Source organism: Struthio camelus, chromosome 18, assembly GCF_040807025.1.
Source record: "Struthio camelus isolate bStrCam1 chromosome 18, bStrCam1.hap1, whole genome shotgun sequence".
NCBI lineage: Eukaryota > Metazoa > Chordata > Aves > Struthioniformes > Struthionidae > Struthio > Struthio camelus.
In genome coordinates, this window is record NC_090959.1 from 18,660,720 (window position 1) to 18,685,581 (window position 24,862).

General features: G+C 44.2%; 2 protein-coding genes across 4 annotated transcripts; one reads left to right on the top strand and one right to left on the bottom strand.

Annotated features, from left to right (window-relative positions):
- Positions 1–2,392: 2,392 nt before the first annotated feature.
- Positions 2,393–13,007, bottom strand: PLAGL2 (PLAG1 like zinc finger 2). Of its 3 annotated transcripts, none has more exons than XM_068912528.1 (4): positions 12,875–13,007; positions 9,269–9,412; positions 7,158–7,552; positions 2,393–6,197 (listed from the first exon to the last, which is right to left on the bottom strand). In XM_068912528.1, exons 3-4 carry the CDS (start codon positions 7,418–7,420, stop codon positions 4,976–4,978), a joined length of 1,485 nt encoding a protein of 494 aa, XP_068768629.1. In that variant the 5' UTR covers positions 7,421–7,552; positions 9,269–9,412; positions 12,875–13,007; the 3' UTR covers positions 2,393–4,975. The 3 variants fall into 3 exon arrangements, with proteins under 3 accessions (XP_068768629.1, XP_068768627.1, XP_068768628.1); XM_068912526.1 differs by having other exon boundaries at positions 9,196–9,412; XM_068912527.1 differs by having other exon boundaries at positions 9,121–9,412.
- On the top strand, positions 12,867–22,209 carry POFUT1 (protein O-fucosyltransferase 1). Its single transcript, XM_068912529.1, has 7 exons — positions 12,867–13,215; positions 13,304–13,425; positions 13,547–13,729; positions 14,310–14,422; positions 15,414–15,606; positions 15,878–16,120; positions 17,181–22,209. Exons 1-7 carry the CDS (start codon positions 13,038–13,040, stop codon positions 17,367–17,369), a joined length of 1,221 nt encoding a protein of 406 aa, XP_068768630.1. The 5' UTR covers positions 12,867–13,037; the 3' UTR covers positions 17,370–22,209.
- The last annotated feature ends 2,653 nt before the right edge of the window (positions 22,210–24,862 follow it).

Genomic DNA, 24,862 nt, shown 5'->3' on the forward strand with positions numbered 1-24,862 from the left:
GGTCTCGGGTGTGATTGTATTTAGAGCTTTAGAGGTCAGTTCTCATCTCTGAGAATGGGGAAAAAATACAAGAGCTAAGTTATGAAAAGGAAATGAGCACATTTTGGATAAAGATGGAAGCCCATAAGGTTTTAATGAAGTGGTTCTGATCAAGCCATTTTACTTGGATTCATGCACTTCACCCTTCAGTGGCAGAACATCTAAAGGGCTTGGGTAAGCCGTTGACTAAAAATAGGCACCCAAGGGAGAATCCAGTGAGCCTGAGTAACCAGGCTTATAGAGGATAAGCAAGAAGGTAGGGTGACTGGGGAAAGCATCTTTGAAGAATTCTTTGTAATTAATTGCAGGCAATAGACAATGCCTCTGCAGGATTATTCTTTCCAGACTGCAAAGGTGATGCAATGTCAGAGAAGGAAATGGGGATTTTCAGAATGAACTGCAGGAAATCTTCCTAGCAGCTGCTATTCACCTGTCAGCAATGAAGGAATTAAAGAACAAAGAGCTGAGCTTCCAACAAAAGTACCAGGATCATCAATCTATCTGAGGGAAAACAGGATCCCCATTGAAGTGACAACATTTTTCAATGTTATTTGAGGCTAAAGGCCAGGCACTATTGTGAGACAGTTGAACAGGACAACAAAACGCTGTACATGGATATTCTGTCAAGTGAAAATCAGTGGAAACGAATGCAAGTTAACGTGTTGTTCCTTCATACAAATGAATTCTGAGCCAGCTATAATCCCATGGGGGAAAAGATCTTCAGACTTTCACACAGTTCTAGAAATCTGAGCCTGGGAAGGAATGGTTAGAGGAGTTAACCCTTTGCTGCCATGCGAATGGCTTATATGTCTTTTAATGAGCGAGCTGGAACGATCCTCATTTCTAGCGAGACATTATGCCCTTGCCTTTTTGAGAACGTAGGGAGATTCTGACTTACAAATGCTGTTTGTGTCCCGTCCTTTCACAGACTTGCTCTCTAAATTTTATCTCGTCTCCACAGTTCCTATGGATCTCAACCCCCTAGTCAGACACACTTTTTAAAATATTTCTTTACTCAGCTAAACCCTTCTGGCCAATTATTTGCTGTAGCTGTTTCTCTTAGGCTCAATTTGTTGACGCTTTTCTGATACAAGCTGTGCCTGGAATAAAGATATAATAGGATGATTCACGGGGCTCTCCCACTGAAGCAGTCCTGTATTTAGCACTTGTAATACTCATCTTTGGAGTCTTTTTGCCTTGTACTCTGTTAGTGGGAAAAGACTGTGATGCTTCTACTTGCATACTGTTTATTACAGATGAGTTTTATCCGTTCTGACAGATTCTTTCTCAGAGTTGTCTTGCGCTCTCAAACAACTGATGCTTAGTGTCTCAAATATCACAGAGCTTCTCTGCTGTCCCACCTCAGGGTAAAAACAAGTCTACCTTCCTTTATTCATTTAGCCTTTCAAATAGTGCTTTAAAAATGCCTTGCTTCCATTCAAACTATTTTGTGTCTCCCAGGATGGCTTAGCTTGTATTTGTCCTGGGTGAAGTGCAATAATATCCTGCACCCTAGAGCCCCCTACTCTTGGTCCCCAGATGATCTGCAAAACAAGAATGCATATATGCAAATATAATACCTGATGCTGTATTCACCAACATCGATGCTTTGGGCCTTTGTTTGAGGAAGACTTTTATATTCACCCACCACTCCCTACGGTCTCCCATTCCCTATTTTAATAAGCTTATGATAGAAAGTAGCATGATGACTTACACATCCCTAAGCCTTGATTTAAAAAGTAATAAAAAAAAAAGCTGGGATAAAGCTTACTTTTTTTTAATCCCATAATGAGCACAATGGGATGCTGTTTCATCATGCACGAGTGTCACGAACACAAACAGTACAGTTTTTCAGACTGTGCTACAGCAATCATTCTCACAATGTGGTAAGTTTAACATTAGATGTCCTCTACAATTGCACGAGCAAGAACTTGTCTAAGCTGACTTATAATCATTCTTATAATAATTTATTGAATTTCAGTGTATATCTCCTAATGAATTTAGATTCTGAAGTGGTACAGCTGAAACGTTCAAAATTTTATCTTATGAACTAGCTGAAAATTGTTCACTGATTCAACTTCAAGAAATAATTTATTGTGTCAATTAAGTACTCAGTATTTTGAATGGAAGTTCTCTCATTAGCTTTAGACTGGCTGAGAAAATATTTGCAAATAATTAGTTCTGTTGGGGAGCAGGAACTCAAATCCAGCTTCCAGTGCAAATGCTTGGTATTAGCATGAGCTTGCTTTCTGTGAACGTGGTCCCTTTGTTGGTTTAAACTTTAGGTTAATTGACAAATGTTACTTAAGTCTGCTTGTTAGAATAGCTGTGGAAAGCAAATCACACGTGCAAATAGTAGTGAAATGAATTCCATTTATTCTTTGACAGACTACTGGTAGGAAAGAGATGTCTGGCTCTAAGTTTAGCTACCACTGCTAAAGAAATTCCAATGACAGCTGTTCAGAGTACAACGCAGGCAAAAAGCAAGAAAGCTGAATGTTACGAAACAGAGAAAAAAAAAAAACCTATATGATGGCATTGCATAAATCTGATACATCTTCACTTGCAGTAAGTGATCAGTTCTGACCACTTAATTGCTCAAAAAAAAAATCCTCTCAACTGAAGATGGAAAAGGCTTGCATGTAAGTGATAACTTTGTGAAACTCTTGACTTTGCAAAGAGAAAAGCAACAGAAGACAGGATTGAGGTATTTAATGATGGTAAACAGAAGACTAGCTGACATGCCCTATTTACCTTTTCTATGTTAGAGAACAAGAAGGCACTCGTTGAACGTTGAAAGGCAACATTTTACAGTGGAGAAAAGGAAGTACTGCATTTAACTCAGGGGGATCATTGCCACAGGATATTGCTGAGGTAAATAAATCTTATATTACGTTTTGATACAAAAGTAGTATTTGCAGCATTGCTGGCTAACCTAAAACAATTGATCTATGTTTTGGAGAATCAATGGATCACTAAATAGTTATTCTGGGAAGAATTACTAAACTAAATTAAAAATAAAATTCTTGAGTAAAATGGAAGGGGGACAAGTCTATGAACAAAGAAAGCACAGCTAATGTCATGCTGTGGAATCAATGGCTCAGCAGAAAGTAATATGCATTAACTGAAATGGATGTATTCTGGGGAAAGGAGGGAAGACAGTATCTGGCTTCATTGAAGGAGCTGAGATAACAGAGTAGAGGTAGATTTTGCATTTTCTAAATTTATGGAAAACAATATTGATAGATTTCCTGGCTTATATTGGCCTATGATGATTCCTGCATGCTGAGGCGTGAAGATCTGTGTGTCTATACTCGTAAACATGCACTGAAGTATAGCAAGATTGACCTTCATGTGTTACTATCTTGAGTACAAGTGCCCAGGAAAATGAGAACAGGATATTGGCAGCTCACTGCCACTTAACAGTTTAACCCTTTTGCTATCAGTAGGTAAACGTTCCATAAAAGAATTGAAGAGCTGGTACAGTGAGCAAGGGAAGCAGAGTTCAGGAGGCAAGGCTTGAGGAAGAGAGAACAAAAAAGCCTGTGGCTTCAAATCTTAAGTGGAAAGGCAACTGCAGGCCCAAACCCTCAGCTTTTGTTAAAACTATTAGTGTTGGGGAAAATGTTTCAAATACGGTGACAAAGTGTAAATGCAGCTGGGACCAATTTTTTCCTCCTGATTCCTGGATGTCATCACCCTAGAATGGAGGTCAAAATGTATCGCTTGAGCTTAGGCAGAAGGGTTCTGACCTCACTGAATGGTTGTGGTTATTTAAAAAAAAACAAAAAAACAACACTCATATGCTGTCCCTCATCTCAAGGTAATCTATGGAGCAGGTGTCTGAAGTCTGATCTCATACAGTTCTGGTATGACAGTACTTGATGGTGCTAGCCCCTAGCTCCTCACCTTGCTTTTCCACACGCTTTGGTTTCCAGAACAGACGCATGATCTGTTTGCCTTTAGGCATTATTTAAAAAGGCTCTATCCATACACCACAAAAAACAAGCTAAGTTGTGAGAGTTGTTCCATCCGCTTGATGTATATGGATAGCTAGAGGGCATATGCAGGAAACTGCCACTTACAGTGGCAGGGGCTGAAATGGTCCGAAAAGCAGTGTATTTCCCCATGGGGGAAGAACTTGAAAGTGAAGAGAAATCAGTGCAACCTGACTTCATCGTGTAAACAGTGTTCTAGCTACACCAGCTATAAAACCAGTGTGTTATGGTGCCTCCTATTTTTGTAATGGTGGAAACAGATTTATGTTGTGTAAACAATGTTCACTGTAATGAGTTTAACCTAATGGCTCTGTAAAGAAAAATGAGGTGATGTGTCTGAATTCACCGTGTAAACTGTCTTGCTGCTTAACACTGATGTGGAGTAAGCTGTACTAAGTGGAGTAAGCTGTATTAGGTGATAGGATGAGAGGTAGTGGGGAAGGGCAAGCCTCTTCCCCATTGGCTTCATATAGAGCAGGTATCCTGACTTCTCCTTCTCCTCCTCCATGTGGAGGTATTGACCATTTTGCTAGAACTGCAGTGTGAAAATATGAAACGGAAGCTGGACTCTTCAAAAGTTTAGCGCAAAATGGAAGAGTCTCAACTCCTTCTCAGGGTCAGTCCCTTCCCAAAGAGGAACACAGCTCCAGGATCTCGGGGAAGGTCAGTGCTAAGTGTGGCTCCTGATTCACAGATTAAAAATTAGATAAAATATATCCAGTCTATTAGCTGAAATCTTTTCACTGTACAGGACTGGGACTTGCATGGGGATACCTGCTGTTCCAGTCTACAAGTGCTCCCTCCAGAGATCAGAAACCTCCTGTCTGAAACAGCTTTGAGAAGCTTTCACACCCCAAAGGGAAGTTAAGAGTTGTGCGTTTTTAAGGCTCTCCACAAAAGGGTGACTGAAAGATCTGTTCTCCGGCGCTATTTTCAGCTTATTGGAATGCCTGGTGGAAACGCGGCAGCGTGGTTGTGCTCAAGCTGGAGGTGAAAACAGGGGGCAATGAATGAAGGGGACCAAAGTTCAGTGAGGCCCCAGTTCCAGGAGATTCTTGAGGTTGATGTTGCAAAGTGGTAAGCAGTGGCTGGGTCTCCCCCTGTGAGTAGCCCATGACCAATCCCCCTGAAGATACAGGTGGATTGCAAGGAGGAAGATTTAGGGGGAGGAAGCCAAGAAGATGAGAAAAGTCCATGTTAGCAGCACAGAGAGCCTCTGAAAGGTTAGCAGGGCTCTTGGAAAGCAGAGCCTCATCCAGAGGGGGTGGCTGAGGCGAAGAGGACTGAGGCTCACCAGATGAGAGAGACAGACTGCCAGGGAAGTCTGACAAAAAGCTGTCCACCTCTACTTTGGGTAGTTTCTCAGGCAAATATGAGGTAGATCCAAGCTGATACTTTGGAGGAGGTTGCGGTGGGGAGGAGATGGGAGAAGAAGACTCCAGAGGATAGCTCATTCCCATTGGAAGAGAATTAGGAATCAAAGAATGGGGCATCCCTGAGCTTGGCATGGTTTGGAGATGTGTACTGTACATGCCCACAGGCAACATGCCAGGGAAGCTCTTACCACCTATCATGTCTCTGGATGCCATACATAGGACTGGACTCAGCTCTTCTTTCACTGCTACAGATGAGCTGCAGCTTAGGAGACCCAACATGTCAACTGGCTCTGTCTTTATCTTCAGCAGTTCCTGGGAGTGGCTTTTCTTCATGTGCCTGGTCAGATGATCTTTCCGCCCAAATCTTTGAGCACAGTACTGGCACAGGAAGTCCTTCCGCCCCGTGTGTACTACTAAATGTCTCCGCACATCTTTCCGAGTGTAGAAGCGCCGATCACAATGGTCACAGGGATGCTTCTTTTCTTTTGCTCCACCAGAGGCCCGCCTAGAATGAGCTTTGAGGTGCTCCAGCAGGACTTGCGTACTTTCAAATGTCTGGAGGCATACTTTACAGCTAAGATCACCACTGGCAGCTGCGTGCATGGCCAGATGTCGCCTGAAGCCAAGTTTTGTGTTGTAGTTCTTGCCACACTCAGGGCAGTGGAGGGCCTCCTTGTTGGGATCGTGGGTCTGGAGGTGGTTGCGCAGGTGATCTTTCCGGTGGAACATCTTCTCGCAATACATACACTGATGAGGCTTCTGAGCAGAGTGAGTGGCCATATGCCTTTTGGGAGAAAAGCAGGAGAGTTTAGACTAGAGTCCGACCCCTAAGAGAACACACGCTACTTTCTCAAGATTTTCCTTGTGTTCTACACTCAATGGCACACAAATCCCAGCTGGAATTTTAATGCTACTAAAAAGAGGCTGAACTGACAGCATGGGCAGCAGTGATTCTCCAGGCACAGAGGCAAAACATTTCAAGCAAGCTACAGAGTCTGTCTAAGCAGTGCCTGTCCTGCCTAGAATGCATCACCTCTGCACTTGAATGCTTCAGTCTTCTACTCAGCTCCTGTTCTCTCTGTTGAGGCTACCAAAAGGGGAAATGACAAAGGCAACCTTGGCGGTTTATGACAATAAATGCTTGTCCACTGATGAGACAGCTTCATTTCATCGAGAGGTATCAGATTGTGGCAATGTCTGTTGACTGCCACTGTGGACTGATTTCACCTTGGTATCTTAAGACTCTATGAAACCGTGGTTCATCTAGTCTTCAAGTTCCTAGTGATCTTATAATTTTTTTTTTTAATGCTACGTTTCAATACACAAATGGCAGCTCTACTTCTTCATGCTAGAACAGTAACTGGCATAGAAATATTCCTGTGATTACAGCTACAGAGATAGGGTTTATGCAATATGAGTACTATTCTTTTCAGGTTGTGGGGGGAGGTTTTGTTTTTTGTTTTTTTGTTTTTTAATCTGTGAACTTCACTTTATGCTTCAATTTCCTTAGTAATACAGAAAATATCTTGAGCTCAGGATAAGGTATTATCTGAGGTTCTCTGGAAGATGCTTAAACAGATGCCAAGTATGGTAATGTCTGGGACTCAACTGCTTTGCAAGGTAACAAGGGCATTCCCCCTCCTCCACCTTCTCAGAAATTATATCAAAAAACATCATGGAGGGGTTTTCCCCTCTCTTCTGGTAGGGGAGAACTGTTCTGCAGAGGCACTCAGCAGTTACCTACCTATATAGCTTGTACTTAGAAGCAAAGGCTTTGCCACAGTGCAGCTGAGGACAGTTGTATGGTCTCTGCTCAGTATGAGAAAGCGAGTGAGTTCTCAGCTTGTCCACATTAGGGAAGGAGGTCTCCGATATTTCGCATTGGCATTTTCCCTGACTTTCGGTCTCTTCACCTCTTGGCCTGGGGACTAATTTCCAGCCTGTCTCCTCCTCCTCCTGCTTTGCATCTTGAATCCAGTTGGGGACACTGGGGAAAAATGCCGTCATGGCAGGTCTAGTAGAACATGGCCATGTCAAGCAGAACTCAAGCCTGTGGGCGTCTTGCTGTGATGTTGTCCTGGTGCAGCCGTCAGTCGAAACCTCTGTGGCAAAACTGCTTTAATAGCAAAAAATCTTCATCTGAAATCACAAAACACTTAGCGTTAAGACAATGTAGCTCTCACGTGTGCACACAAAAATGTATGAGCATTCAACAAGCACTATAAATATGTGAAGATGCCTGTCTTGCATGTTGCATATTCACAACAGACAGGGAAACTCATCTCTAGAATGTCTGTCTTTTGCGGAATAAAATGTAGTCAAGTGTGTTACTGTTCGGCACAGCAGATCAGCTAGAGAGTGCTTCTAACACGAGAGTGCTAGATTTGAGCTTAACCCAGGTATGCATCCATACGGCTATCCGCTATACGAGACGAAGTGCCACCAGTAGTTGATGCATTCTGAGCACAGCAGAAATAATTTACTACTGAGCAGAAAGACGTTAAATCACTTCTCTTACAGAGAAACCCTTGTTTCCTTTGATTTCCTGAATAAAATGATATTAAACTTTTGTGAATAACTTGGTTGCAACTATCAAGAGCCACTCTCACTTGCTGCGTTCATTTTCTTCTGAAATTTTGCAGGTGGGTGTCTCTCTGCAGCTCTAAATACCTCATATTTCCCAGCTTTTTTGTGAATCTCTTTTCATCCCCCTTTTCCCCCCATGTACTTCATAGTTTAATTCTCACTTGCTCTTGATCATTGTTCATATGGGGTTCTCGTCTAGAGCTTCTCTGAGAAACTAAGGTTCTCATGTAATTTTTTTTCATCTACTCTGCTACAAACCTGGTAAACTGGTAAGACCACTTCCTAGCAAACCAATCGGAATTATCATGACTGTATATGGGTCAACAGGACTGCGGAAGAAAACCTGCTACTATCAGCAGCATCGCACCTTTTCAGGATGGTAACAGATGCTACTTCTCTTCAAGGTATGATTAGTCATTGTATTTTCTCTTTTCTACTGCAGGGCAGATTGTGCCTGTCTGGATTAGCAAGTTTTCTACAGTAATGAGCAAATATCCTTCTTTTACAGTCTCATCCATTGATATGGAAGGTCAAACTGTTTCCTGCTCAACAAAATATACCTCCTACATCCTCTTCATCTATAGGTATTCTCTGTTGGCTTTCACATTGGTGAACATCTATATTAATCGCTTTTAGCAGGTCGTTCTTAAGTTGTACTTGTCTTGTGCATAAAGTCCTGCATTTTTATACGGTTCCACCAGCACCTGAACTGGTAAGCAGTTAGCTGGAATAAAAACCTCAGAATAGATCTCTTTCATTAAAGTTAGCTGCCTGAGAAACTCTTCTTAAAATAGCATCAAACCCTCAGACTCTTTCTTTCTCCATGATTGCTTCAGAGAGAGGAACTTCCTGCCTGCACATCAACATGAGTGCCAGTTGTGGGCAGGATGTGCAACTACGAGGGAACGAACCTACCCCCGTTAAGAAAGTATACTACTGAACGTCAAGAATAGATGAAATAACAATAACTGTAACTACACCATCAATCGCAATACCATGAATGGTTCCCTCAGTGTGAAAACACTGGGAAATGAGATGATTCTAGGAAAATGTTTCACTAAGTATGAAGTTTCAAAATGACCATCCAAAAGAGAATTTAATTTTATGCAGACTGAACCTACTTGAGGAGAGCACAACAAAGAAAGAACTAAAACTGCTGCTGAGAGATCATAGTGTGATGTGATGGCTCCTTCTACCTCTCAGGATGCAGGCGTCCTGTGTTTCAGAGCAATCTTGCTTTGCAGGTGTCTACGGCTATGAATATTTCACCTCTGTATGAGATGGGTACTGAAATGTTCTCTATCTCCTGCTTCAGAGCTTTGCACACATTCTGAGAGTCTCTACCACTTTCTCCAGGTACTTGCTTCTTTTGTTCTGAACAAGGACAGCCATCTGTTCCAGTTTCAAAGCCACCTGAAAGAAGACAAAGTTTGAATGTTGCTATCTTTAATATTAAGGCATATAAACTATAATCTTCAGAGCAGAAACCCAAGTACTCACAAATGAGTTAAGAAATAATTTCCCTGTAACCGATTACTATAACATTTCATGAACCTTCCTTTAAAATTTTAAGGCTCTAGGAATAAAAATGGCTAACTGTTTGGGTCTGTTTCTAATTCTAAATGCATATCATAGGACATTAACAGCTGTGGAATAAGGAAAAAAAATACAGATGAAGGTTTTGCATAGGATCAATGAAACTCCATTGCAAGCTGGTTCAGCTGAAAAAGTAATAGCATAAGAATAGCGACAGATCTTTGGAACATTAACGACATAATTCATGCTTGGCTAATAAACTCTCTGCATGATGTATATTTTTATTTTTAAAAGATCTCGACTAAGCTTTTTATGCAGCATTTGCCTAAAGAATGCTTCCAATGTGCTCACTGTTGAGTGTAACTCTGGAGCCACCAGAGAGATGCAGCCACTATTTTTTGGAAATCCCTGATATCCTTAACCTGTACTTGTTCAGAAAACATCTTTTTGATCACAGAATCTCTACCAGCACTGGGAAACCTGTTCAACATAAAAGATTTAGTACTAGTCCTTGGAAAATATTTCTAGCCCAAAGAGCTCCACCAATCTCAGAGCTTACTCTTACAAAAAACTCCCATCACCAGGTCAATCTTCCTCCTCTTCAGTTCTACAGAGGTTAAGAGGTTGTCATGGTGAAGAGAGAGCTGGAAGAAAAAGTATCATCCATCTGAATGCTGTGTTCCCACCGGCTGCCAATTAATATGAAATATTTCATTTCTATATATATCAAGTTTGTGCAAATTAAAGCTAGAAGAGATCATATCAGGTGATGGACAATAGGCTGTGTACAAGATTCCACCCATTTATTCTCATATAGAAAACAATATAGTATGTCTAAGTACATAACACAAAAAAGCACTCAGCCTTGACGGAAAGATCTTGGGATTGAGGGCACACCACCAGCTTTGACAGTTTGTGCCAATGTTTAATCATTCTCAAATTACGGTTCAATTATGTAGCGCTTATAGCTGCATAATTTCTGCACCTAGATATCACTCTGGTGATGCAGAGCACCATTCCCTCTGTTGCAGAGGAAGACTCTGTGACCTGTTCTGAGAACTAGATCAGGGAACTGTGGACCTGATCCACATTAAAAATAATCAGGAAAAAAATAAAAGGAGCCTGGATCAATTATCTGATCTGAATAACAGCACAGTTGTGCTAATCTCAATGCAATGGACACATGGCAGTAGGGAGGAAGGGACAATTAGCGTGGAAGGCTAATTGTTGACCTCCTGTATTGTGGAGCTGCAGTTTCTCTTTTCACAAAAATCACAAAACAGCTGGGGACGGTAGGGCCCTCTGGAGCTCACCTGGTCCAACACCCTGCTCAAGCAGAGTCAACCAGAGCAGATTTCCCAGGACCATGTCCCGACAGGTTCTGAATATCTCCAAGGATGGAGACTACACAACCTCTCTGGGCAGCCTGTTCCAGTACTCAATCACCCCCATGGTGAAAAAGTGTTTTCCTATGTTCAGATGGAATTTCCTGTGTTTCAGTTTGTGCCCACTGCCTCTCAGCCTGTCACTGAGAAGAGTCGGGCTCCGTCTTCCTTATAACCTCTCCTCAGATCTCTATATGCATTGATAAAGATTCCTCATGAGCCATCTTTTCTCCAGGCTAAACAGTCCCAGCTCTTTCTCTAAAGGGCATCTCTCACGTCTAATTTGAATTTGTCTATCCTTGGCTTCTACCTGCTGCATCTCATTATGCCTTTGCTAAGGAGCTGCCAGTACGGTGGCTTTTCTTTCTGAGATAGGGCTCTTGGAACGGTTGCGCTTCTGCATTTTGTGGTGGGACTGGGAAGCTGGCCTGTGGGCTCCTGTGCCCGCGCAGTCCTGATCATCTGGGTTCTGCACTGTGCTGGCACAGCTATTTGTATATCTGCACAGTGCCATGGCTGAAAGAACTTATCTAGCTGAAAATTAACTTCTTCTTTAAGTTCTCCTCTCCCAGCCAGATCAGTTCCCCAGTCAGATTTGCTACAGTGTTATAAGTTGTTAAAGTTTAAACTCGATAAAGCAGAAGGTACTAGCTGTGTAGCAGAAATGAGAGAACAGAATCCAGGATGGAAACTCAGCTGAGTACTGGAACTCAACTTCAGTCCAGTGTCATAGCTCAAACCCACCTTCTGGACAGCCTAAGGGTCAGGCATGGCATCGGCTGGGCTGAGGCATTGGGGTCACTTATCTTTTATTGACTTTGCTACATGTTGACCAGTGACTGTAACACCTTAAATGGCTGCACCACATTCATCAGAGGTCATCTTTCAAAGCTTTCATACGTTATACTGAACTTATTCTGTGCTTTTCCTCATAGTGCTCTAATTAAGTTCAGCTCTGATCTCTGGCAATAAGGTATTGGTTCTAGATCTCAAATCATTTTTGTGACTCTCTTTTACATCCTCTGCTGTTTTCCAATATCCTTTTTTTTTTTAAAAAAAAAAAGGAGCGAACACCAGACCTAGTGTTACTAGGAGCGAACACCAGACCTAGCAATACTTCTGTACTACCCTTGCCAACGCAACATATGGACGTAAAACTCGCTTTCCTACCTGCCTACGCATCCAGGGCTTGCATTAACCGCTTCTATTACACTTCTGCAATAGTAGTCCATGCTGACTAACACATCATTTCGATCCCTAATTTCCCCTATGAAAACCACTATTTTCTTGCCGTGAGTGACTTTCTTTCTAGATTTGTAATTTCTTATGTATAAGCCCCGTCGTTTTTCCGACTGAACAGCGCGTAACTACTCAAGCCTCCTCATCGCCTTCCCTTGCTCGCCACTTGCGCGGTCACCTACGGAGTTCGGACACCTGCTTCACGTTTGCTTTCAGATCTCAAGTTAAAAAACCAAAACAAAACCAAAACGGAAAAAGAAAAGAGAGGAAAAGAAAAACAACTCGCTGCCCCTCTCCCCGGGGCTCGGAAGAGAAGCCCCCTGCGCGGCGGGCGGCTGCCCCGCCGGGCCGCCTCTCGGCGCTCTCCCAGCCCAGCAGCCACGGCGACGGGCGGCACCGAGCAGCCCCCGCTGCAAAACGGCCCCAGGCGCGGCGGCGGGGGCGAGCGGGTTTCTGCCCCGGGACTCGCCAGCCCCCCCTCTTCCCCCCCCCCCCGCAGGGCCCGGCCGCGGGGCCGCACGTGCCCCCGCCCCGCCCCTCCCCCCGTCGCCATGGCGCACCCGGGGGGGGAGGGGCGGGCCCGGCCTACGCCCCCCCCCCGCCCGCCCGCCCTTCGCGGCCCCGCCGCCCCCTCGCCCGGCCGCGGAGCGGAGCTGAGGGGAGGGGAGGAGGCCGCCGTGACGCCGCCCCGCTTCCGCCCCCTCCCCGGACTCACCCGGTTGCCCCGGGCGCCGCCAGGCGCGGCTCCGGCTGCGGCCCCGGCCCCGGCGGCCCCATTGTGCGGGGCATTGTGGGAGTGACGCCGCGCTCGCCCTCCCGCTTCCGCCTCGATGGTGGCCGCTTCCCGCTAGAGCGGCCGTTCCGGCGGGCCCCGGGGCATGCCGGGACGGGACGGGACGGGCCCGCCTCCCTCCTCCGCCGCCATGGCGGCGCCGCCGGTCGCTGTCCTCCTGGCGCTGCTGCTGCTGCTGCTGCCGCCGCTGCCGGCGGCGGCGGGCGGCGGCGCGGGGCCCGCCTGGGACCCGGCCGGTTACCTGCTCTACTGCCCCTGCATGGGTGAGGCCTTCCCGCCGGGGCGGGGCGGGCCGCGGGGGCCCGGCGCCGCGGGGGCCGCGGCTGAGGCCTGCTCTCGCCCCTCTTGCAGGCCGGTTCGGGAACCAGGCCGAGCACTTCCTGGGCGCCCTGGCCTTCGCCCGCACCCTCAACCGGACCCTGGCCGTGCCGCCCTGGATCGAGTACCGCCACCACCGCCCGCCCTACACCAACGTGAGCCCCGCGGGGCGCCGCCCGGGCCGGGGAAACGGGGAGGGGGCGGCGGGGGGCTCCTGGCGGGCGCGGCCGGGGTTTGCCCCCTCCTCGTGAATGAGGCTGTCCCTGCCGTTCCCAGCTGCACGTCTCCTACACCGAGTACTTCAAGCTGGAGCCGCTCCTGGAGTACCACCGCGTTGTCAGCTTGGAGGAGTTCATGGAGAAGCTGGCGCCCGTCCATTGGCCTCCGGGCAAGCGAGTGGCTTACTGCTTCGAGGCAGCAGCTCAGAGAAGCGCGGACAAAAGTACTTGTCCCATGAAGGTAAGTTTCCCCTCCCTCCCTACATGCCCAGTTTGGTTTTGCTAGTTTTAGTGAAAAGAGTGACTGACTTATTGAGGCTGGCACTCATTTGTGACTCTGCTTAGGAACTGCGTGCTCAAAATCATTCTCTGTGGCGTTCCTTTCACTGCTTATCAGTACGGCTGGCTGCGCCTTATTTTGAGTCAACTTCATGCCTCACTTTATCACCAGATTTATTGACAAATAAATCTGTAACAAAAAGCTTATCTACTACTGTTTTTTTCCCATTTCCAGTCCATGCTACAGTTGTCCAACTGGTTTTGACTCAACCTCCCTAAAATAAAAGTTTGAGATCTGTAGTATTTGAGATTTTTAGGACAGCTTTTTTTTTTTTTTTAGGGCAGTAAACTTTTTAAATATATTTCACCCTCTCCTTCCTATGGAGATGGATGGCGAGCAGGCTGTTATATTTGGTACTCTTTCTTCCTGTAACAGAAAGAGTGCCTGCAGAACTCTTCAGCTTTATGGCCTAGGATCTTGTCAGATCTGTGTTGTCAGGCTCTGCGCATGCACTGAATGAACACCTATATTTCCTTTGCAGGATGGAAACCCGTTTGGTCCGTTTTGGGGTCAGTTCAAGGTGGATTTTGATAAGTCTGAGCTCTTCAAAGGAATTTCGTTCAGTTCCGCATACAAGGACCATTGGATCCAAAGGTAGTAAACTAAAGTTGGGAGGACATTAGCGTGCAGGTGTAGACATTTAAAATAACCCTTGAGAGCAGTTGTGCCTGTCACTGCAGGGTCTTCATCATTTGGGGGGAGGAGACTGAAGTGTTTATTTAGCAATATAATTAAAAACCTTTTTTTTTTTTTTATGAAATATTGGCTTGAACAGGCTCTTCCTGTGGACAATATTAGGTGTGTACTCTGTTAGGCTGATTGATTTCTGAGCCGGTAATAACATTTGATGACTGTGTTTATTGACTGAATGTTTAATAACTCTTCAAAAAGATTTTGGTTCTCAATTGCTGATCATGAACCTTTGCAGGTTATTTCACACTATCAGAGACACAAGTGACTTTGATCATATCAGCAGGATTGGATGACAGAATTGCTGTAGCCTGGGATGAAAAACATAAGCTCTCATTGCTTGCTAGCTCATTGCTATATGTGCCAGATTCTTATCTTTGTGTTGTCCATCAAATGAGATTAATTCACTTGTCACCCAGTCTGAGGTAAAAAGTGGTATCTTAGTTTTGCTTCTGTTCACATGAATCCAAATCGTTATGCCGTCTTCTGTAAAGTGCTGTATATTTCAGGGTACCTCATAATTTCCATTGTAACCTTCAAAAAAATCAGTGTGCAGCATATTTTGTGCAAGGTTTCAGACTCACAGTATGGAGCTAAGGATGGTGTCACTTTCTAAACAGGACCAACTAGTATCCAGGGTTCAGGCCAGAACTCAGGTGCTCAGTTTTGTATGTGTTTGTCCTAACAGGAGCGGAAAGATAGAGGATGTAGATGGAGCATTGAAAGCTGGGTGTAAGGCATAAGGCAGCTGCAAGAATTGGGGGCTGAAGAAGCCATTTCCCTGGTGCAAGACATAGTTTACAATTTTGTTGTAACTGTGTAATACTATAGCGAGCCATAAGCTGTTCAGCAGGCAAGCTGAAAGCTTGTGTTCTTGTCTGTTTTTTATTCTTAGGTTTCCACCACCTGAGCACCCTGTACTTGCCTTACCTGGAGCACCAGCCCAGTTTCCAGTCTTAGAGGAGCATCGACCTCTGCATAAGTATATTGTGTGGGCTGATGAAATGGTGAAGAAAGGAGAAGCCTATATTCATTCTCTCCTGGTTAGGCCCTACGTAGGAATCCATCTGAGGATCGGCTCAGACTGGGTATGACTCCTGTGTAATGCTTGTTGATGAAGTTCGTGCAATTGCCATAGGTTGGCTGTCCTTTTGTGGAAAAGGCTATCAAAAGAGGGACTCCCGTTCTGGGGTGAAAGCTTAAACCCAGCTTGCATTCAGTAACTGACTGTTTGTGTATGAGAAATGCTGTTGGGATTCATATTTAAAACAGACTGTAACTCTGCTAGCAGAGCAGGGACCTGATACTGTTTTCTGTAGCTGTTGCATTCAGACATGGTGTTTTTTCTTCTTCCAATAGAAAAATGCTTGTAATATGTTAAAGGATGGGACAGCTGGGCCTCACTTCATGGCTTCACCTCAGTGTGTGGGCTATGACCGAAACGCTGCTGTGTCTCTTACCATGGACATGTGCCTGCCAGACCTCAAAGAGATCAAACGTGCTCTCAAGCTCTGGGTCAAAAAGACAGAAGCTAAATCTGTTTATATTGCTACCGATTCTGAGCCCTACACCAAGGAAATACAGCAGTTCTTCCAAGGAAAGGTAAATCTTTCAGAAACTCATTCTAGTAGGAATTCTTTAATAAAGACTCTCCTCAGCTTCTGCTTTATTGCTCCCACAGGCAGCAAACAGTTAGCTATGTGATGCGTTTTTAGTGAAATTGAGATTATGTTCAGCAGATAATGGGAAATATCAACGTGACCTATTGTTGAAGTAAAAATAAAAGCACCTAGTGAGTGCGTCAATAAAATAAAAGCACCTAGTGAGTGCGTCAAAGGATTGAGCAGATGTTGGCATGCTGGTTGTCCTTTGAGATACTGAGGGATAGAGTCCTAAGACATGTGGAACCTTGTACTAAAATGAAAATAAGTAACTGGCTGCTCTGAGGACCTCAGCCCCTTTTCTCACTGGGATAGATGTGTCAGGGTGTTTTCTGGCTCTGTTTCAGTTTAATCCTCTGGCTATTAGGTATCTAAAAAGTTTCATGTCCCTTATAAGAAAGCATTCCCTATAAGCAGCAGTTGAACTAGGTGCAATGGGAGGTAGGGAGTGGATTTTTGCAATGGAGAAAACTGTCGAGTTAAATTAGAAAACAGACTTTTGGGAAAAACACAAGTTGTGGTAACCCATGTCTGTCTCTTCGGCGAATGGGCTGGGCACCTGGACTAGTTGGTGTAAGATAAAATGACGCTAGCTTTAGAATAAAGGCAAATTTTAGAATAAGGGTTTGAATTGGATCCTGACTGCCTTATTTTTGTCTTATACGTTATGGGGCTTTTGTAATATGCCACACGAGTCCATAGACAAATACTGGCATCTTGAAGTGAGTTTTGTTCATAGCAATAAAAAGGAAACTGTAAAACTCCTTGGAGAACTCTCCCTTTCCTAGAGGTTGAAGGCATGGTGGTGAATAAAGACAAACAATATAAGTGATTTTCAAAAGTTTTGACTTGTTCATAAATCAGTTGTAGGGCAACTTAAGACGGAGTCCATTCCCTTTCCTGTTGTAAATTTATGTTCCCATTTCTACTGTTGTGCCAAGAGTTTTGGATCATAGGAATAGGTGATTGGATTAATTTAATTTCCTTATTTCTCCCTACAGATCAAAGTTGTAAGCTTGCAGCCTGAAGTGGCCCAGATTGACTTGTATGTTCTTGGCCAGTCCGATCACTTCATTGGGAACTGTGTCTCTTCATTTACCGCCTTTGTGAAACGAGAGCGCGATGTGCATGGAAAACCCTCCTCGTTTTTTGGCATGGACTACCCACCAAGGTTACGGGATGAATTCTGACCAAAAGAGAATCAGGCTTGATAGTTCTCAGAACTCTGAGCTTGGTACCTTATTGAGGGACCACTCAATGTTAACGTTGTTCTGCAGCGTGTAGAACATTCAGCTGACCTGTGGCAGACTGGTTTCCAGACCTTTGTTACTCTTCACAGTGACTTCTAGACTGTTCTGTCCGACTTCTTGGTTCTCCCATACTTCTGGCATGGGATCAGATAGAAAGGAAATTTTAAATCATGTCGTTTCTAGGAAGCTATAAACTATGTAGTTTATAAGCTATAGTTTATATAGTTCTCATTATATGGGGTTTGTCAACGATTACAATCAAGCAGCTGCTCAGCTTTCTTCTCCTTCATCTTAATCATTTTACCTGGAGAGGCTGAGAAGCTTCTTGTTGTCTAAAACTGACCGTAAGTTCTCTTTAAGTGCCAAGTATTTTCAGGAGGATTGTGGTCCCTGAAAAAGAGTGCAAGATAAAGCTCAGGCTTGGGAGTTAGAAGATCTGGGTTTTATCGAGTACTGCTGCTGCCTTACTGGAGCCAAATCACCTCTGTGCCTCAGTTTCCGTTCCCCTGTGAAAAGGGGTCTAGCACTTGCTTCACAAGTGTTGTGAGAGTAAACATTTGTGGAGCGCTCTCATCAGTGGTGCTACAGAAGTACAGTGGGGTCACGTGGTAACGTTGCCATGGCCTGTTCAGCCAGTCTTAGTACGTGGAGACTTGGGGAAGGTGGGTTTAGAGGGATACAGACAAGTAATCTTTTGTAGACAGTCATGAGTTGGAGACTGAAGGCTTTGTAGCTGTTAATTTGAGGTGGAGGTCTATGGTAGAAATGTAGCTTTTTTTTTTTTGAAGTTAAGAATTCTAAAATAGCCTTAGTGTAGGTTGGTGTATGTCTTATTTAGGTCCACATTAATGGTTTTCTGATTTTTGTTGTTGTAAAATAATCCCTCTGACAACACAGTTGTCCGTACGGTTGGTTCCCATTGTAGCTATCTGTGGAGAATGTTAGCTAATGGTGAAACAGTAACCGAAACAATTACAATTTGACCCAGTACAGTTTAGTGCTGGTAACACTGATAGACCCTGTCCGATAAATCTCAGTTTGACCAATGCCTTTGGTTACTCCTAGGATTTTTCAAAGACTGAGTGTAGAACTTAATGTTTACTTTTTAAAAATGGAGACTAGATAAAGCTGCGGTACCAGGGTGGCTTCCTCTGATGCACTGTTATGGTCTATATAATGCTCTCTCAGAGCATTTACTTGAGTTTAATTCTGAATGCCTCCCCTTTTTCCCCCTCTCCCTTTGGAAGTGTTCCTGTGGCTCGAAGGAATTTGAAGTTTCAAAGGAGCAAAAGAGGTCTGAGTTAAGTAAGATACCCAAAGTGTTAGGGTGGCATAAATTTGTGTCTTAATTCCTCAGTGCTAGCTCCCAGAAACATATGGGACTTGGTTGTTGCAGGGAATCTAGCTGTATCCAAGGTATTAGGCTAATTAGCAGTTACCTAATTGGAAATCCATTAAGCCAAAATACTGTGTGTTGTTAGGAATTATGTCATATTTTGATATGACCACCGAAGTTACTTCTTTTCGCGGGCATGGCATGGCAGTTGTTGACAAATCAGGCAGAACAAGCACAAGGAATTATGGACAGTTTATTTTGTCAGGCCAAATGGCCTCTCCTGCAGGAGAGACCCTTCATCCCGATACAGCCTTCAGCTTATACACAGCTGGTCATCATACATATTCAATTTTCTTTTTTTTATAAAGTTCTTCCCTAATATGGGGCAAAAAAATAGATTTCAAACTTGCGATTGGTTGTCTCCTGCAAGGAAGCTGTTAAATGTTCAGCTGTATAAGGTCATTTCTTCTTTCTTTGCCACACAGGCCTAACAAACAACAAAGTTTTTGTTATTCATCCTTAACAAAGGTTACCAAACATGGTGAATCAGCACTGGCAGCTATTACACAAAATGGTGATTTTTCCCAAGCAAGATGGAGGCAACCCAAATCTCAGCGTTCCCTCCTTTTGTTTTGTGCATTCCCGCACCCTATATAGGGGCAGAATACTTCTGTTCTTCATACTGATTCGATAACAGAGCACAACACGACGCAGGCAGTAGACTATAACGCTAAGGATTACACGTATTACAATGATGATCATTCCTATCGATGCTAAAAATTGTTTGACAACTGCAGTAAGGCTAGGAAACCAGGTGGTTAACCTGGTCTACCGCTCAGCCACTGGAGGATCTTGTTTGATATCTATGGCCAGATGTTCCAGCTTCTTAAGGTTTTCTTCTATGGATTGGCTATGGTCAGTCGAATTGAAACAACACTTACCTTCAAAGTCTTCACACTCATGATTAACACGTAGCAATAAATTATTTATGGCAGCTCTATTTTGTAATATTCCCTGCTTAGTGGCTGTTAGTTCATCCTTTAATTGAGCGATTAGAGTTGACATGAGATTAATGCTTTTGGCTGAAGCACAAGCAGTTTTCCGTAATTGAAGGTTGCTATCAAGAGCTAGCACAGGAACGCTAACTAGGGAGACAGCTGACAGAGGTTGGGACAATTTAATGTGATGATGCATGGGTTGTAGCTGACTTTGTAATTGCATCACATATTGGGTCACCTGTTCGTCTCCAAAAGACTCTTGTGAGGGGAAACAAAGATCCAAGGAGTTCTATCTGGCTGGCCAAATAGAATTTCGTAGGATGTTAAACCTAAGGTTGAAATAGGTGTGTGACACATATTCCAAAGTGCCAGTGACAGGGCTTCTGGCCACTTAAGTCCCGTTTCCTGGCAAACCTTTGCCAGTTTATTTTTCAAAGTTTGATTCATGTGTTCTACTTGTCCTGCTGATTGTTGTGGATAAGGATTATGTGTTTGTGCCATGATCCCTAAGGCTTGATACAGGTGTTGTAAAATTCAGGCAGTGAAACGACTGCTCTGGTTGGAGCCTATCACTTCAGGGATGCCAAAACGTGGCAAAAGGGCCACGTTTCAATAGGGCTTTCACCACTCTTTTAGCATCTCCAGTTCTAGTGGGGGAGGCTTCCACCCATCGAGAAAACTGGTCCATCGCCACCGAAAGGTGTTTCATTCCATTTGCAGTTTGTAAATCAGCAAAATCTATTAGGAGCCTCTGGAAGGGAACCAGAGCCCAAGGTCACCCACCTTTTGTTTGTGTCCATGGAACAGGATGGGATCAATACTGAGAACACAGAAGACAGGCAAAAGTAAACTGTTTTGCTGCCTGTAATAATCCAGGTGCACCCCTCAATTGTGATATTTGATCCACTAGGTACTTGATGTTCCCATGACTTTTTCCATGGAAGAATTTAACAGCTAGGATTAAGGCATGGCGTGGTAGGACAGATTTTCCATTTACTCTCCGTATTCTATCCCTTGTGGTGGTTGTTCCCATGTTTTCCCAATCATGTTCTCTTTGGGAGTGATTTTCTCATATAGCTGCTTCCAATCATTTGGTGAAAACGTCATGCTCTAACTCGGGCCCTTTTAACACAGCTGCTGCATCTGCTAGATTATTCCCTTGGGTTTCGCCAGATTTATCTCTTTGGGCCTTATGGTAGAGCATAGTCACTTCCTTTGGAAGAATCAGAGCTTCTAATAATTCCTGTATTTGAGGTCCATTTGCCACTTTGTGGCCAGTGGTCCTGATGAATCCCCTCTCTTTCCAGATTTGTCATGTGGCATATACTATGCCTAAGGCAAAATTAAGAGTCTGTAAATATATTGGCGCTCTCGCTTTTAGCAATGCAACAGGCCTGAGTTGAAGCTATAAGTTCAGCAGTTTCGGTGCTAAAAGTTCCAGGCAGAGGTTCAGCCTCAGGGACTTCATATTGAGTTGTTGTGGCATATCCTGACTTGCAGTGCCCTTCAGAATAAAAGGAAGGGGCATTGCGGTACGGAATCCTATCTGGGTTATTCAAAGGTATTTCTGACATGTTACTTGAAGTAGCTGAAATGAAATCACCCCTTCCATTACAGCTGTGATGTGGGTTTCTGTCATTTGGACTTGGCAGGAGTGGCAGGATTTAAAACACTGCATCGTTTCAAAGTAATGTTTGGTTCTCCTAATAAAAGGAGTTCATATTGATGGACTCGGGGAGTGTGCAGTGAATGTCCATGTTGCATCAATAGCAATTGTGCAGAGTGAGGTACCATTACAGTAAGTGGATGTCAAAAAAACCAATGATCTGGATTTTTCTACTAAAAGAGCTGTTGCAGCACCAGACCCTGCGCAGGATATCGTTCCTTGAGCTACAGGGTCTAATTGCACTGAATAATAAGCCACGGCTTGATATTTTCCTGCTGTAACTTGCGTTAAAACTCCACTGGCCACTTCTTATCTTTTGTGAACAAATAAGGTAAAAGGTTTACAGTAGTCTGGCAGGGCTAGGGCTGGAGCCAATGCCACTGCCTGTTTTAATAAGAAAAAAGAGTTGTCTCATTCCTTAGTCCATTCCACCATCCCAGATGGCTTCAGTCAGTGATTTCACCAACCTTACAAACCCTAGCGTCCACTGGCAATTGAATCCCACGGTTCCCAAAAAAAGCTCTGATCTGTGTGGTTTTTTTTTTTTTGGCTGTGGTTTAGGTAAGTTATTAATAATTTTTATCCTGTTGTTAATAAATTGTTGTTCTCCTAGCCTAATTCGATTTCCTAGATAAACAACCTCTTTACACAGTTGGAGTTTGGCAAGAGATGCTCGGTGCCCTTTGCTAGCTAATTTCTTTAATAAAAGTATTGTGTCTTTCATACAGGATTCACAATTGCGGCTCACTAATAATAAAAGATCATCTATGTATTATACCAGCACAGACTGACGAGGTAACCTTATATCCTGCAGATCAGTTTTAAGAATACGCAAAAAATGTTTGGAGACCCAGTGAATCCCTGGGGAGGTCTGGTCCAAGTTAGCTGATGGCCTTGCCAAGTAAAGGCAAATAGAAATTGTGAGTCAGCATGAACTGGAATACTAAAAAAGGCAGCAGAGAGATCGACAACTGTAAAGCATCTGGCATCATGAGGTATTTCAGTACTTATTTGCATAGGATCTGGAACTACTGGATGGGGTGCAAATACAATTGGATTAATTGCCCATAAATCTTGCACAAATCAATAAATAGGCCTTCCATCGGGACCAAGCTTAGCTTGGTTTATAATTGAGTATGAGCGTATTACACGGTGAGCTACGTTCTACAAGAATTCCTTGCTTAAGGAATTTGTCAATATAGGCTTTATTCCTTCTTTCATTTTTGGCAATGGATATTGATTTAAAGCCAGGAAATTATTAGTTTTGACTTCAATTTGTACTGGTTCAGCAGATTTTAGGAGCTCTACCTCAGTAGGGGAGGTAGTCCACAACTGTGAGGGCACCTCATTTAGACTTGGGGGAATCTTGGGTTCTGCTCCTTCAAAGATGGCCATCATCCCGTCTGGCAATTGTAAAGTTAGCCCTCTCTCTCAACATTTAATGATGGCTTGGGTTTTACACAGTAGGTCTCTCCCCAACAGATTAATTGGACTTCCTCTCATTATTAGAAATTCATGCCAGAAGGAGTGGTTACTAATCTCTATTTCAAGAGGCTTGGTAACAGGTAGGATCTAGGGTCTTCCTTCAATTCCTTGGATACTTGCCGTCTTTTTGGATGACGGGCTGATAGGCCAATTCAACGTTTAGTAGGTGGCTCCGGTATCCACCAGTAGCCCCTGGTGGGGTTTATAGTGGACTGTTCCCGTAAGGAAGCGAAGTACCCTTCGATCTTACAAGACATTTTCTTTTCCAGTGTCTGGGTTGATAGCAGTAGTTGCAGCAATCTCATGACGTGGGACCCAGGTCTACTCTCGGACCCAGGGCTCCTCGCTCCCTGGATATGGGAAATCCCTGTCCTCTGCCTTGCCCCTGCCTCCTCTTGTTCTTATTATACCACGTGGGGCTTGGAGAGCTGCTGTAAGTAAGCTAGCTTCTTCGCCTTTTTGTTGTTGCTTTTTTTTTTTTCTTCTTCCTTTCATCTCTCATTAAACACCAAAGTAGTTATAGAGATTCCCTTCTGTGAGGGTTTCCCTTGCCGTTCAGGAGCATGTAGTGAAGTATTTTTGGATGTCTATAGCGGCTTAGTTCACGAACCGGTTAGCCATAAGTGGTTCATTGGAACTAGTCTGTCATGCCCCTTGTCGTAATAGGGCCTGTTGAAGACGGGCCGCATATTCAGAGGGGTGTTTGTCAGGTTTCTGACGTGTTTATTGAACTGTCGTCCGATTCACCCCTGTTTGACCAGGTTCTCTTAGGGCCCAGAGTAATTCCTCCTGAGCTGTCCTACATATTTGGCATTGCTGATCATCATTCATGTCCCACCCAGGATCTGTCTGCAGCCACGACTGCCTGCCTCCCCCTGCCTGGTGGCCTAATTCTGCATCTTTTTCAAGAATTACTGCCCTTTCATCTGTTTTAAACAGCTCTTGTAAAAGTATCAGCCCATCTTCCCAGTTGGGGTGGTATCCTGCAATAATTCTTGATATCACTCAGGCAGCCTTCTCAGGGTCATCATGCAATCTCAGCATCTGCTGCTGCCATAACACCAGATCCTGGCATGGCCAAGGCTGGTGAACATACACGGATATGAGCTGGGATGGGGGAACTCCTGCTGCATTGGGCTGCCTATCTGGATTCGGCATTACATGCTATATCATGAGAGCTTGAACAGGAATAGAGGGAGGTGCAGGTAAAGCAGGCAAAGTGACAGAGACAGATGACGTTAAATCAGTAGAGTAAGAGGGAGGCACCTGTGAAAAATTTTTAGAGCTGGTCATTGCTGCCAGACCTCTGGGACAATCGGGTGCCAAATTGTCCCATACATTCCAACGATCCGTTTGACCTGGTGGACAGTCTTCCAAATGGAGCCACATAAATGTTAATCTTGCCTGATCGAAGGAACCCTCGGGTGGCTGTACCGCAGTGGGCATCCCCTCCTGGGTATATGCTGGCCGTTCCTCCTTACCACACGCTTCCTGGATAAGATCTTGGTACCATCTATATGTTTCCAATTATTTCAAATGTCTGCCAAAGGAGTTCCTGGCTTGATCCCACCCTGTGTGTTCCCCGTGATGTCGACTCTTTCCGATGCCAGTGGATGAGAAAACCCCAAACAAGTGCGTCCAGGGTGAACTTGCCCAGATGCCAGTGCAGGCATCTTCACTTGAAGGTTTCCCATCTCAGGCAGCCTATGATCCCACTTGGGTTGCCATGAATCTTAGAAACATCCTATGTTGATAGGACCACCTAAGTTACTTCTTTTCACAGGCATGGCAATCGTGGACAAATCATGCAGAACAAGCACAAGGATTACGGAGAGTTTATTTTGCTGGGCAAAATGGTCTCTCCCGCAGGAGAGACCCCTCATCCCGATACAGCCTCCAGTTTATACACAGCTGGTCATCATGCATATTCAATTTTTTTCTTACAAAG